We start from the raw sequence: 15,216 nt of genomic DNA on the forward strand, positions 1-15,216 counted from the left end.
TAATTAAAGCCTTAGCCAATTTCGGAGACGAAATTGTTTTTAAGGGGGGTAGATTGTAACATCTCAAATTTTTTCTAACTGGGGAATTGGACGTCCTTGGGCGTTTACCTTTGATTTATCGATTTGAGTGCATGTTTGTGCATGCATTCGCACATGTTTGGGACTAAAAGGAATGATTTTGGGTCCACCAAAACCGCCCAACTGAGTGAAATTTTAAAATTGGCAAGTGGACAACATTCCACGGTGCCAACGTAAAAAAGAAGAAGTTTTTAGATGTCACCGCCAAAATCTAGACAGCAGTTGGTGGTGGCACCACCACCCCCTGTTTAAACGTTTGATCTGCATGCTGAGCTTCGATCACCCTAGAAACAAGAGAGGGTAGAATCGACAAGCCCAATAACTGTGCAATGGAAGACTGCAGGCTCAACTCAAAATCATACTTAACAACATCCTTGAGCATCCTCCACTCCTGGACCTGTGGTTGTCGGTTAAGGGCATTCGCCACCGGTCTTGCCTGGGTGGTAATAAAGATCAAAATCATAGTCATTCAGGAGCTCCATCCAATGCCTCTGCCTCATATTTAACTCTGACTGCGAGAAGAGGTACTTTAGCCTATTGTAGCCAGAAAAGATCTCGAATCTAACCCCATAAAGACTCCACACCTTTAGTGCAAAGACAATTGCTGCTAGCTCCAGATCATGCATGTGGTAGTTCTTCATGTACCTTGAGCTAGCGAGACGCATAAGCCACCACTCTATCGTGCTGCATTAAGACAACACCCAAACCAATACACGAGGCATTCGTAAAAACCACAAATTGTAAGACCCTACCAAGTATGTGCATTTCGTTCCTCTAGGTTTCGCGGTCCTACCGGTGAAATCTCGGCGACCTACGACCTTTGATTAGTGTTTGCGGTCATCCTCAAGTCCGGTCACGTACACCCAATCCGGATCGACCCAAATTTAGTGCCATAGCGACCGCAAACACTAATCGAAGGTCGTGGGTCGCCGGGATTTCACCGGTAGGACCGCGCTTCTTGTGGACCGTTGATTGTGTTTTGTAGGGCCCACCTAGGGTGTACACGTTTTCCCATGCATGACATCATCCTATATTTCATAATTGCCTAGCTAGCCTAGGCCATAGGCCCATAGCCAGACATCATCCTATATTTCATAATTGCCTAGCTAGCCTAGGCCATAGGCCCATAGCCAGCATCTTATGATGAATTCTCTTCTCTAGGCTACCACTTTTCCCTCTCTCCCATGGCAATCATACCTTTTTCTCTATCCTAGGCTAGAAAAATCTAAAATTTCCTCTTCTCAAGGAGAGAAGAGCCATCATTGCTTTTAGTTTCTAGCAATTTCATGATTGCTCTCCTAAAAAACCCTCTATCCTAGCAACTTCCCTCTCATTTCTTCCCATCTTCTCTCCCTCATTTCTCTCCTCTCTGGCTAGAGGAGCTTGGACGTCCCACCTTGCTCAGCAAATTCCAGCCCATTTTCACTCATAAATTCCTCCATTTAACCCTTGAAGAAAGATCTCAACCTTAGATCTATGCACCTTGGAGCCTAAGGAGTCTAGCGGTAGAAGATTCTTGGTGTTCTTGTGAGGTGGGTGCTCTCCTGGGTCTCTTCTCTTCTTCTTCTTCCTCCTTCCTTCCTTTCTTGTGAGTCGTGTAGGGCCCACCAATCCATGGTGGAGGCCCTACATGGCTCCTAGGTAGGGCTAATGGCTTAGATCTTGCATAACTTTAGCCATGGTGGGCCATTCTCCATGGACCCACCATGAGGCTTCCTCTTCTTCCCATTTCTCGTACATCAAGGGCCATATAGGCCTTGCATGCATTTGGGGAGAGAAATCCCCACTATCCAGCACTTTATTTTCTATGTAAATTGCCATGCATGAAGTTTATGAAGATAGTAATGGTGTGGATGGTATGTGGATGGTCCATTAGTGGCGGGAGCACCCACCTATGGCCGAATCTCACTCTTTCTCCTTCTCATTTCTCTGTAATCTCCTTTCATGTTTACTGATGAGGTGAGGCCCACCAATGAAGGTCAGCAACCTCCCAGGCCTCAAGTAGGGTAGACGTCAAAGCCCACTTGAATGGATGTCCAGGCCCAACCATGCAAGCATAGTTTGGGTAATCTCCAAACCCCCCTTTTTATGGAGGTTTGAATGAAACCAATGGCTTGGAATTTTGCTGGCATGTCAAGGTGGACCCCATAAGTTAAATCAGGGCCATGGACCCTTTGATTTTTATGCATGGGCCAAAATACGGACAGTATATGTTACTGTCCAGATTTCAGCCCAGTTAGAGTAGGTGTTTTGGGTTAATAATTAGACCCATTTCCAGATTCTTTTTCCCCAAATTTGTTTAAGGGATTTGTAATGTGTGGACCCCACTTTGATGTGTGATGGGGCCCACACCCTACCTCTCATAATTGAGGCCCATGGGTTGGGCCAAAGATGGCTAACTGTCCAGAATTTTCTAGAGAGTTCAGCAATGCATGGGCCAAAATACAGACAGTATATGTTGCTGTCCAGATTTCAGCCCAGTTAGAGTAGGTGTTTTGGGTTAATAATTAGACACATTTCCAGATTCTTTTTCCCCAAATTTCTTTAAGGGATTTGTAGTGTGTGGACCCCACTTTGATGTGGAATGGGGCCCACACCCTACCTCTCATAATTGAGGCCCATGGGTTAGGCCAAAGATGGCTAACTGTCCAAAATTTTCTAGACAGTTCAACAATGCAGTATGGCAGAAATTATCTTGTTCACCTGAATTTCTGGAAGAAGTGGGCCACCCCAGTGGACCCCACTTGTTGACCAGATGTAGGACCACCTTTCCCCCAAATTTCCAAGGGTTTGGGTGGGTCCAAGCCCACTCCATGTGGTCCCAAACATAGGGACAGCCAAAATTCCTGCAATAACCAGATTTATGGATAGATTGTTTTCTCTTGATTCAAAAAAATAGTTTCCATGCTCAGAAAATTCTAAAATTTTATTTGGTGGTGGCCCACCCATGCTGGGACCCACCTACCAATTTTTGGGGCCAACGGATCCCTGTGCACACCGTGGCAAGGGCTGGACCAGCCCACCAAGCTGGGACACCTAGGTCAAACAAATTTTCTGGACAGTTTGTTTTCTTTAAATTAATTAAAATATTTTTGAGTATCCGAAAATTTTGAAATTTTGTGGAGGTGTGGCCAACCCATGGAGGGACCACCCTGCAAATTTTCAGGGTCATCGGGCCTTTGTACCGTCCGTGGTGCAGCCTGGAGTGGCCCACCAGGCTGGGACGCCCATGCTGGGGCTTCCGGCCTTGGCTGGCTGTCCAGGCTACTTTGTGGGCCCACCTTAATGTATGTATATCCCACCGTTCATCCATGTGGGGTCCATAGGGGATGTGATCATCCTCCCCTTCAGTAGCATTCAATTGAGGCCCACTGGATGAGTTTTTGGGCCAAATACCCAGGCCCATAGAGCTGCCTACACATGGGACGTCCAACCCATTGGGCTGCTGCTGGACTTCCAGTCCAGCAGCATGACCCATCTGATTTATGTGTTTAATCTACTCCCTTCATCTGTTGGACCCCCCCTATGACATGTATGGGCCATCGGGAACTAAAATAAATATATAAATTATTTAATTTTGAAATTCCAGCAAGCCGGATTGTGGGTGGGCTGGAATTCCAGCAATAGGCCCAAATTTGCTACCCATAAATGGATGTCTTGGGGCAGCATGGTCCACCAAATTTGGGGACATTATTACACATATTTTGCCCCATTTTGAATTACATTTTGGGCTTAATTAGTACATATATAAGGCCCATTCCAACTGGATTCTTATTGGACTAGTCTTCTAGCTAATTGTTGGGCCATATAGCCTTGGTTGGGCTGGAACTCTTGAAAGGCCCATTGGACCCTTGGGGCCTAAATTTATCATGCCATTGTGATGGGTTTTATGGGCCAAATATTCAAGTAGTTGGGACCTTGCTTACCCATTAAAATAAATCCATAATTGGGCCGAGATGTGAGGCCCAACTTACTTGTTTTAAATATAAGGATTACCCATATATTGGAATAATGGGCTGCCCATTAGGCCCACCACAATGAGTAGTCTTATGATCTTTATGGTTGGGCCCAAACCTTGCTTGAGGGCCCACCATGTTGCCTAAGTGTTGGGCCTTGTGTACGGCTCATTAGGCCCGGATTGTTTATGCCTTGTTTTTCATGTGTAGTTAGCGGGCTACCTTGGACCCAGTTAAGGTTGGATGTCCTCCTTGATGACCCTTAGCGGGCTACCTTTTGGGACCCAGTTGAGGTTGGATGTCCTCCTTGATGGCCCTAAGGTAGGCCCATAGCGCCCATAGCCCCCTTATAGGTGGTTGAAGGCCCACCTTGGACCTTGTTAGGACCGTCTCCTCCATGAGGCTTTATACTCTCTTAGCTTGTGGGCCATCCTAAAGTATTGGGCCCCCACTAGAGGACTTCACTTCTCCTTAGAGTACTTGTCTACGTATCTAGACCTTGTCCCTCCTTGGGAAGGAGGAATATATTCTACAGGTAGAGCTCTTACATCATTGTGACCCATATGCATCATCTGTGTGAATTGATTGCATTGTGTGGTGGTCATAGAGGGATGAAGTTTCTCCCCTTGTGCACATTAAGTGCCTGAAGCTAGTGCATGATCTGTATGTGTGACTCATGCATTGGCATCGCATTTCATGAGGATACCGCCCTTGCTTCATCTGGGTCTTGCCTCCACAGGAACATTGGTGGATGGCCGTATGTGTGGACACTGCAAATATCACTTGAGCATACCGGGTGCATATGGGTGAAATTCTCAAACTTTCATGGTACCAAGGATCTGCCCCAACGCCGTGACCAAGTGGAAACTATGAGTGCACGAGAGCTTTATACTGTTAGGCCGCGACTCCCACTGTCATGTAGTCGGTTGGGTAGGGGTGTGGCCTTACCTGCCTGGTGTGAGGGGCATTGCTAGGCTGAGTCTGACCAGCTCGTAAATGGGTTCGCTGCCGTCGAGCCTTATTGGTGATTGGCTATCCATAGGCAGGTAGTGACGTCTTTTATGCTCATTTGATTGTGTAGGTCTATAGAGTGACAATCATCCAGCAATGTAATGGACCCCATTGATTTCCTTATGATTGGAAAAGTACTTGATATGTGGATTCGGATATGAGCACTGACATCATTTCGCATTGCATTCGCATTGGCTGCATAAGCCTCCTTATGCATCGCCTTGGTAAGGCGCCCAATACTCATTGCATCGTATTCATGATAAGCCTTGGTAAGGCTAGTAATATTGTCTTTGAGTATGTTTCCCTTCCTGTACCGCCTATTATTCTTCTATGCACTATTGTCACACACTTTCACCACCCTCTAAGCTTCTATAAGCTTATGCACGATTGATGCGTGCAGGAGATCCTAGGCAGGCGTCATAGCGGCAGAGCTTGGATTAGAGTTGAGCTTGAGGACCCCAGTGTTGCAGACTTTTCTCTCATTCTTCTATTATCTTATGTATGTCCTTTCGGACCTTATGAAAACTTGTAAAAGTTCAAATTCATAGTGGATTTTGCGATGTGTTCCTTTGTTATTTTCGAGATATTACTTGCTGTGATCTTGGGTATGCTCATTGTTGGAAATGGTTATACGGTTATGAAAATCCTCCTTGTGGGATCCCAGGATCAGAACCTGCCTCAGGAGCCGAGAATGGGGTACTACGGAGGCTGTTGCGACCAGAACCGGCTATCGGGTTCCTTGGGAGTCCAGTTACCGAGTCTGGGGTGTGACACAAATCCTTCACTCCCAAAGGGAAGGGTGAGGACTGGTATGGACGTAAGATGGTCCTTTAGTTTTGCGAATGCTCGCTCATAAGTGTCACTCCAAACGAACTCTGTACCCTTATGTGTCATCTTGGTCAACGAGGCAATATACGTGAGAATACCTCAATAAAACGACAGTAATAACCCGCTAACCTTAGAAAACTCTGGATCTCGAATGCGTTAGTGGGCTGGTCCCACAGATGTACGACATCAATCTTTGTCAGATCCACTGCTACTCCCTGCCTCGTCACCATGTAGCCAAGAAACTTCACCTCCTCTTGCCAAAACTTACGCACTTCTCCAACTTAGCATAGAGTTGGAGTGCGTGGAGGGTATACAGCATGAGCTTCAAATCCTACTCATGCTCCTCTTAGGTCCTCGAATAGATCAGGATGTCGTCGATGAATATCATAACAAACTAGTCAAGATATGGGCGGAAGACGTGCATTGGTCAGTTCAAAGCCACATATTGTTTCCTGATTGTTTTAGGTATGTTTTGCATGCCTTGTATACCCTAATGTGTGTAGCATTGTTTATCTTATGATGTGGATGGGTTTGTGGTTACCACATGGCATTGTTAAACCAGTGCATGATGCGTGACATCTTAGCCATCAAAATGCCTTGCATTGTTAAACCAGAGTGATATTGTTGGTATCATGATCCTGCATATTGAGGGGACACTAAAGCTCTCCTTATGATTTGGATGAATGGTCGTATAATCCGATAAATGATATGTGATATGACAATCCTTCATGATTTGGAGCATACCAACACATGGAAGGGCTATGATGTCGAAAATGTTATATCATCATGACTCATGCATGACGAGCATGGTATTGCTTGTGTGGAGTAGCTGGCCTCGATGTTTCCAAGGATGGACAAATGCAACATGATCAAGTCCTTTCCTTCGATCCTATGGTTACAGCCTTCGCTACGTCATATGGGTCCAAAGGAATGGTCATATGGGGGTATGAATAATATATGGCACATCCTACTAGTTACCATGATTATGAGATTTTGAGCATGGATAATCTTATGTATATGATTTGACATGCGTTCAATGGCTTACAAGCTCGTAGGGTGAAATGGTCATGCACATAGTTGTGCCCTAATATACTTCTTCAAATGTCTTAGGTTGTGCATTTAATTATGTGTGTTGCTTTGGATCCTTTTGGATTGCATCATATATGATATGAGGTTTATGATTATGATTGAGACAAGTTGTGCAGGCATTAGCACTACAACTTGATCTCTTCACGTGACTTGATCCAGTTACATGGATTACCCCAAGTAATGGGAGCCGTTGAGTTGTATGGGGGAATGACTTGAAAGGCTTAATGTTTATGTGCCTAAAATGTATCCCCTAGCACAAGTCACAAGATACACCCACGTATATGAACTTATGCCATCAAGGATGACTAATGCTATCAAGAAAGGCAATTTTAGCAACATAGTGTTTAGACAAAGCTAATTGGAGGATGATGCCCATCCAGGTTCTTTGACCCCATTCTTCAATGACACCTATTTTAGTTCAAATACTTGTTTATTTAAAATGTATGCTTGTGCCTAAAATGTATCCCCTAGCACAAGTCACAAGATACACCCACGTATATGAACTTGTGCCATCAAGGATGAGTAATGCTATCAAGAAAGGCAATTTTAGCAATGTAGTGTTTAGACAAAGCTAATTGGAGGATGATGCCCATCCAGGGTCTTTGACCCCATTCTTCAATGACACCTATTTTAGTTCAAATACTTGTTTATTTAAAATTTATGCTTGACCATTCGTACATTGAAATGGTTTAGATTAGTTATTAGATGCATTATGGTTAGTTTCATCTATTCCACCGTTAAATTGAACTTAAAGTGTAGTGTGATGGTTTGCCACATAGTAGTTAGAATTGGTATGTGCCATGTCAAAGTCACACTTTATTTATGGTGTGATGGTTTTAAAAAGTTAGGATGCATTAACAAACTAAACTTTGTTCCACCCCTATTAGACCTTGATTTTTAAACTGTCATTTCCCACGTCAATGTGATTCTGACGCGCTGCATCAATTTAAAACAAAAATTGGTATAGCCACATTTGCAAATTAAGTGCAATCTAATGGTCTAAAAAAACTAGGGTATATGGTATACAAATCAAATGCGATTTTGAAATCTCGTGTTTGTTGATACATAATCAAGTATGCCTCATTAAGACTCCGTCGTCAATTCTATTATTGCAATTTGTACTCGTGGTTATCGACACACTCACTCTCCCACTTTAGTTCTTGACAATTGTTCCTCAAAAGTTCTACTCTTGGCACCAACCTTTTCTCCTATTGATGATTAGAGCCTCACAACTTAGACACAAGGATAGGGGTACAAGGCTAGTGAAGATCCTCTTAGGGACAAGGGTACAAAGGCTCCATTAGATTCCAAATTAAGTGCAATCTAATGGTCTAAAAAAAATGTGGTATGCAAATCAAGTGTGATATTGAGATCTCTTTGTTTGTTGCTAACTAAGACCATGTAATCAATTCTACTATTGCAATTTGTACTCGTGGTTATGGACACACTCACTCTCCCACTTTAGTTCTTCTCGTGGCACCTACTCTTGGCACCATCCTTTTCTTCTGTCAATGATAAGAGCGCCTCACAACCTAGACACCGGGATAGGGGTTGCAAGGCTAGTGATGATCCTCTTAGGGACAAGGGTACAAGGCTCCATTAGAAATTAAGTGCAATCTAATGGTCTAGAAAATTGTGGTATGCAAATCAAGTGAATATTGAGGTCTCTTGTTTACTGCTACATAATCAAGTATGCCTCATTAAGACCTTGTCATCAATTCTACCATTGCAATTTGTACTCATGGTTATGGACACACTCACTCTCACACTTCAGTTCTTCTTGTGGCACCTACTCTTGAGTCTTGACAATTCTTCCTCAAAAGTTCTACCCTTGCCACCAACCTTTTCTTCTATTGATGATCAGAGCCTCACAACTTAGACACCGGGATAGGGGTACAAAGCTAGTGATATATTCTCAATCATTGCCACTCACTTACCTCTTTAGCTCATATATCATAGGTTTTAAATTGTTGGATCGCAACTCAAGTGTATCACTATTGCTTTTAAAATGTGACTCTAACATGGCATTTTTCCTAGTTAGTTGCTAGGTGAAAACATGTCAAAGACACTGATGTGATACAATTGGGCACTTGTCAAGAAAAAGAAGAAGATCAATTTAAAAGCTATGGTGAGACACTTGTCAAGAAGATGACCAACCCACGCCCAAAATTTTGAGAAGAAACCAAAAGATCCAAATTTGAGGAGGAGAAGAAAAAGAACAAGACCAATCAAAGATGCTACCAAATCTTAAGAGATATACACCTACATAATGGTGCATTACAAAGAATCAAGAAACTATGTGCACTCATAGGCACTCCATAAGATCGTGTACTCCTTAAGACTGACAATTCATTTCAACTCATTGCAAACCCATCCTCATTATTGACATACTATTGATTGTCATCCTCTTTGTTGTGTTCAAGCCCAAGCAGGTCTATGGATGTAGTTTCACATTTTATTATTTGTTTCTTTACAACCGTGCTTTGTTGTTCATGTAATAAAATCTATTGGTAGGTACCAACTTCAGCAACAAAATATATTGATGAAAGGAAAAAAAAAAAACCTCATAACAAAATCTATAGGTGAGTTTCTAAGATCTAGGAACCATTAATTCTTCAAGAGGGGAAGTCATCTGTAATTATAGTTATTGACTTCAGCCAACCTCTCACTAATTAAGAAAATTGTGGTTTCCTACTGAAGGGTCCTCTATTTGAATGTCTAACTACACATAAGGAAATCATGATTTTCCTTTATATCAAAGTGTCCATAGAAATTCAAGTGTTTTCCAAGGGCACATCAAGATTTGCACAATTGTCATATTGGGTGCTTATATATGTGTTGCAATAAGACATGCTAACCAAGAAATATTCTAAGGCACTTGACCAATTAATGAAATTATGATTTGCTTGGGATGGGTCATCCATAATATTCCTTTTATATGAAGGGGTCCCCTTCATATCCCTTCTATTTGAATGTTTGACCACATAAGGAAATCATGATTTCCTTTTTAATTTTTCCTTCTCATCAACTATCAAGTGTTCCTAGGGATTTAAGTGTTTTCCAAGGGCAAATTATGATTTGCGCAATTATCATATGATACGTAACTCTAACAACCATGCAGAGATCCTAGTTGGTACTACTACATGTATGTTGCAATGATAGGTGATCCTAGACAGTACTTCTACATGTATGTTGCAATGATAGGTTTCTAGTTACAAACCTTACAAGATAAGGACGTGCCTAACCAAGAAGTATTCTTAGGTGTTTGACCAATTAACAAAATTATGATTTGCATAGGATGGATCCTCCGCAATATTCCTTCTATTTGAACAAAAAAGAAATTGTGATATCCATGTTTGTTCTCTTATAACTATCAACAATTCTTGTGGCATTAACCTCTTGATCTCTATCCATGATTGTAAGATATAATAGTATTAAGTCAAAACAAATTTTAAGACTTTAACTACTGTAATAACTATTTATAATTGTAGTGATCTTAGATGGCACATGTACATTGTAGAAATAGTTATTTAAGTGTCAAGCAATAAATGTTACTATATAATTGCGCATACCTCTCGTGCACCTGACCGAGAAATATTCTCTGAGCCTGCCAAATCTACAAGATTTAGTTTCCCACATTTTATGAGCTCCTCATCTCCTATATTCGATTCTTTTATATAAATGGTTATGGAAAAGATAGAATGGGAACGACTGCATCAGAAAAAAAAAAAAAAGTTTGTTTAGTTAAATACGCTTACATAATCTTTAAGACTAAACATCAGTATAGTTAATAACCATTACCTGCTATGCTTGTTTAGTAGGGTTTCTACCGTGCGTCTTTTAGCTGAACCGCGTTCCAAGAGATTATAAATCTCATTTGCACTATACACGACCTCTTCTTCAAGACCTCTTACAACAACGCCACCCTTCCCATCCTCCATAAGAGAAATGGGCTTCCTTTGCTTACTATCTTCCCCAAATTTAGTACAGTCTTCAGGAGCTAATAGGTCAGTGATCTCTTCATTGTAGAGCTCCAAGAAAGTAACTTTCATACTATAATCAGCCTTTTGTGCTTCTAGGGCATCAAATATATGGCGGACTGCTCTTGGAATTACCCCAGCATCAACAGGCAATTCTCCACCCTAAATTGAATTAATATGTGTCACAATCGAATGAATCCTTCCCACTACAACTATCGATATTATAATTCAAATATAATGAAACGAAACAAAAAATATTTCATACCTTATTCTTTATTCCTCCCTCCATTGTATATGTTTTACCAGTGCCCGTCTGCCCATAGGCAAAAACAGTGCAATTGAAGCCTTCGAGGACTTCATTAACAATGGGTGAAATGGCTTGGTCATATATGGATCTTTGTTGCGCCTTTGGCCCAAATACCTGTCAAATATTCCAAAACAAGATGTAACAGAATTTCAATTTGCTGACCAAGAAAAACTATCACAGCCGAAGGCAAAGGAAGTAGCATACCTTATCAAAGGTGAAAGCCCTATCAACTTGCTTATTAGCTATACTTTGCAAAACGGTTACTTCTTTTCTCTGCTCATTGCACGATATCACTTTAGGAACATTCAACCTTTGCTCATCATCAGTTAATGGTCTGTTATCAGATTGATTATCAACCAGTCAATCATTTTTTCAAGCCAGCAAAAGAGAAAAAACATATGATGTTGGCCTTTCAATTAGGCCGTGGATTCAATTTCAACTTTCCCAAGAAAATCACACACAGGAAATTTGATATGAGCAATGATCCAGGGTGAATAACACCACCTGATCAAGATCAGAAAGCAATGTGAGATGGGCTACTTTCTTTGATCTTCGAAGTAGGTGGTGGGATCAAGTGGATCACGCTTAGCATGACAGCCCCATAATCAGACAATGGGATAGTGGACCACACTTCAGATTGAGTGGTTCCCCCATTTGATAATACCAAATCCATGGCCCCATAATCAGACAATGGGATAGTGGACCACACTTCAGATTGAGTGGTTCCCCCATTTGATAATACCAAATCCATGGCCTCTCAAATAATTTCATTTGGTCTAACAATTTTTATGGGAAATGTGTTGAAATCAGCCGTTCTCAACCACAAACAAGAAAACACTCTTCAAACAGAAACCTATGATCCTAAAAGGAGAAATGTGGAAAACCCACCTGCATCTAAGCAGCACCTGCACATTAACCTCTCGATCTCTATCCTGCCGGTTCCCATCCGTCCATCTCGGCTCCAGTCTCCGCCTTTCAGTGCGAGGTGTCTGAACCGTAGAAGGAGATGGAGATGGGGATGCTGTCGCAGATCCCAATTTCCTATGCTGATCCGGCGTGAAAGACATGATTGATACCCAACAGATTTTAATTGGATTTTCAGACCTATAAAAGTGTCCAAAGCAATCAGATCAACGAAACAACTCATATACTGCTCGATCCAAAGCCGGAAAAGAAAACCCAAAAAATGAAATTCTAATCTCAGCCCTTGATCGGCAGTCAAACCCATAAACCAGAATCAAGCCAGTAAAGCTACTAATCACTCAATCCAACGACAAAAGAGAAACCCAGGAATAAAATCCCAATCTAAATCCTTATTGATCAAATAAAACGGAATTTCTTGATTATTTTTGGGTACCTTAAAGTAGGGAGGATCTGGATTGAAAAGTAGAACTTGATTTAAAGAATCTGAGAAAAGATCTATGAATTTTCGCTTCCTATTTCTCGGATTCTTCTTGTCTGATGTTCTTGAAACGGTGGTTCTACGTTTTGAAAAATGAGGAAATGGGAGCGTCAACGACTCTTCTAACGGCCATAGTATTTGAAAATTTCTAGCCGTTTAGCTGACGTGTCAAAGATTCTTTTCTTATATTGGGTTTGAAAAGAGGCGGCCTTTTCTGATGTGGCCTGTTTTTCAAATATCTAGGGTTTTCACTTGAGTTGGATCGGAGTACATGATTTCCCCATGCAGAGTTATTTGATACTCTGGCTGAATATGAAGCTTGATACGCAGGCACCCAGAAATTGTACACGTGTCATTCATTAACTCAAATTAACAGGATCAAATTTTCAAGAAACCACAGTCGATGAGGAAGGTCACAGAATCGGACGCGGATTGCGTCCTGCGCCGCCAGTCTCCAGCTGGGAATGGGAAGGAGCTTTGAGTGGCCACCGTGATGTATGGTCTTATCCACACCGTCCATCCATTTTTTCGTATCATTTTAGGGTATGAGCCCAAAATTGAGGTAGATCCAATCTCACGTGGACCACACCACATGAAGCAGTGGTGATAATGATCCAAGTCCTATAATGAACTCAAAAAACTGATGGACGGGGTGGATTTCTCACAAACATCACAGTGGGCCCCACCTGGGTTCCCAGAATGTTGGCCCACGGTAATAGGTCCAGCCCGGTCCAATTAGCATGCTGGCTTCGGAATGATCCAGATGGCCCAAATGACCAGATCTACTGCTAGAGGAACGGACCAGATGTCCGTGGCATGATCTGACCTGGCATACTTAGATCTGCACCGTTCAGTAACTGGATGATAAACCAGTTCCGGTCGTCAGTACTCATTGGATGGGCTAACTGGGCCCAGCGTGCCTTGGCCCACCTTCATCAAGGGCTAACACTATAACATGGTGCTATGACTACCCGAGGAAGGAATATTTATCTTTAGGGCCCAGAAATCAGGGTGGCCCACTCATCAGGTGGGTCACACGTGTGAGTATTGGCTATGTTTCGTTGCTATCCATTTCTCTCGTATACGTGTGGCCCAAGTAATGAGCGGACAGTAGTGCCTTCCACGTGTTTTTATTTTTTGGCCGGGCACAGCTGATGGATAGCAACAAGAGAGATCTATATCGTAAATCGGTACCGTCCATCTAGTGGTTCCCACTGTGGATGGTGGAAGATGATCCAAACCATTCAATAAGTGATCTTGAAATTGACGGCTGAAAGAAAAAAATGGGTTAGTGGTAGACACTCAGAAGGAAAAAAGCATGAGTATGCGAAGGCTATGATTGTCTGATACTTGTGATTTATGAACAGTGTATCCTCTACAATGGGACCCATTACATGGATGGTCCCGATTGGTATCTACCCTAGCCACGTGTACGGTGGAGAGAAGTCTTCACCATATTCCGGTTCTTACCACTCTACCCGTTCATTTCCACTTCAAAAGATGCGCACTTCGGTGCATTGAGTTGGCTTCAACTGATTGGGTCGGTGCGTTGAGAGACGGGACCACACGCACCTGTACACGTGGCACTTGGGCACGTATATGGAAATCCAGTCCGTTCATAAGGTGGGGCCCGCTATTTAAATGATGCGGTCCAGAAATGAGGGCCGCCAAGGACTCGGATTGCGTATCGCGGGATGAGTAGATCCATAGCTCAACTGGTGGACTGACTAGAGATACCTCGTTTCAACACTTGAGGTCTTGGTATCGATCCCTAGTGGGGGTGGCTAACATGGAGTGTGTGTACTGACATGGGTGTGTACTAACAAGCTAACCCAAAAAAAAAAAAAAAAAAAAAAAAAAAAAATGGCTCTGTCCTTTTCTGGAGCCACTAATCATCTATGTGTGTGTTGCCAAAAAAAAAAAAATAAAAGGAGAGAAGGGAAAAGTGGAGATAATGGCTCCCACTGTTGAAACCTTCCTAGGGCGCACAATGATGTTTGTTTGTCATCCAACCTATTCACGAGGTTACACAAACTTGGACAGGTGGATCCAAAACTTCTATGGCCCCTAATAACTTTTCATGGTAATTATTTAATTCCTACTGTGTTGTGGTCTACTTGAGCTTTGTGTAGCGGTTGGAAGTCACATGATAAATGTGGGCGTGTCAGAATTGAATGTGCGACTCAATTTAAACATAATTATAACCCAAGCACTAAGATAGACATCTTAATGCATATACCTAGTATGTGACTAAGATGGAATAATATCGGTCACCTATTCAACCACTCATAATATGTTAAAACGATTAGGGTTCGCTCTTTAATAATGGATCATACATTTTTCTTCCATATGAAAAAACTCTTGAATAGATAAAAGAACAATAAGAAAGAAATTCTTATGGTTGGTCACAGAGAAAAAATGCAAAATACCCTCTGGATAGAGAGCTCTGATTGATACTTGAAGTAAATCTAGCAGGTGAGTCTAGAATCAAATTATAACTAAAGTTAACAACTACTTGATTAACGCTACGGATTACACTAAGGAATGTAAATATCAAGTAAATGA

General features: G+C 42.1%; 1 protein-coding gene across 2 annotated transcripts in view; it reads right to left on the reverse strand.

The window, feature by feature from the left end:
- The window catches only part of LOC131253002 (kinesin-like protein KIN-5B), a 35,809-nt gene extending 22,913 nt beyond the window's left edge, over nucleotides 1–12,896 (reverse strand). The window contains exons 1-6 of one of the 2 annotated variants that reach the window (XM_058253817.1): nucleotides 12,640–12,896; nucleotides 12,138–12,363; nucleotides 11,454–11,583; nucleotides 11,208–11,363; nucleotides 10,764–11,104; nucleotides 10,535–10,673 (exon numbers count right to left, since the gene is read on the reverse strand). In XM_058253817.1, coding sequence (XP_058109800.1) covers nucleotides 10,535–10,673; nucleotides 10,764–11,104; nucleotides 11,208–11,363; nucleotides 11,454–11,583; nucleotides 12,138–12,316 — 945 coding nt within the window. In that variant the 5' untranslated portion in view covers nucleotides 12,317–12,363; nucleotides 12,640–12,896. Of the gene's footprint in view, nucleotides 1–10,534; nucleotides 10,674–10,763; nucleotides 11,105–11,207; nucleotides 11,364–11,453; nucleotides 11,584–12,137; nucleotides 12,364–12,606 lie in introns of both variants that reach the window. The other variant, XM_058253816.1, reaches the window with a different exon arrangement.
- Nucleotides 12,897–15,216: the final 2,320 nt, after the last annotated feature.

Source organism: Magnolia sinica, chromosome 8 (genome assembly GCF_029962835.1).
Source record: "Magnolia sinica isolate HGM2019 chromosome 8, MsV1, whole genome shotgun sequence".
NCBI classification, from domain to species: domain Eukaryota; kingdom Viridiplantae; phylum Streptophyta; class Magnoliopsida; order Magnoliales; family Magnoliaceae; genus Magnolia; species Magnolia sinica.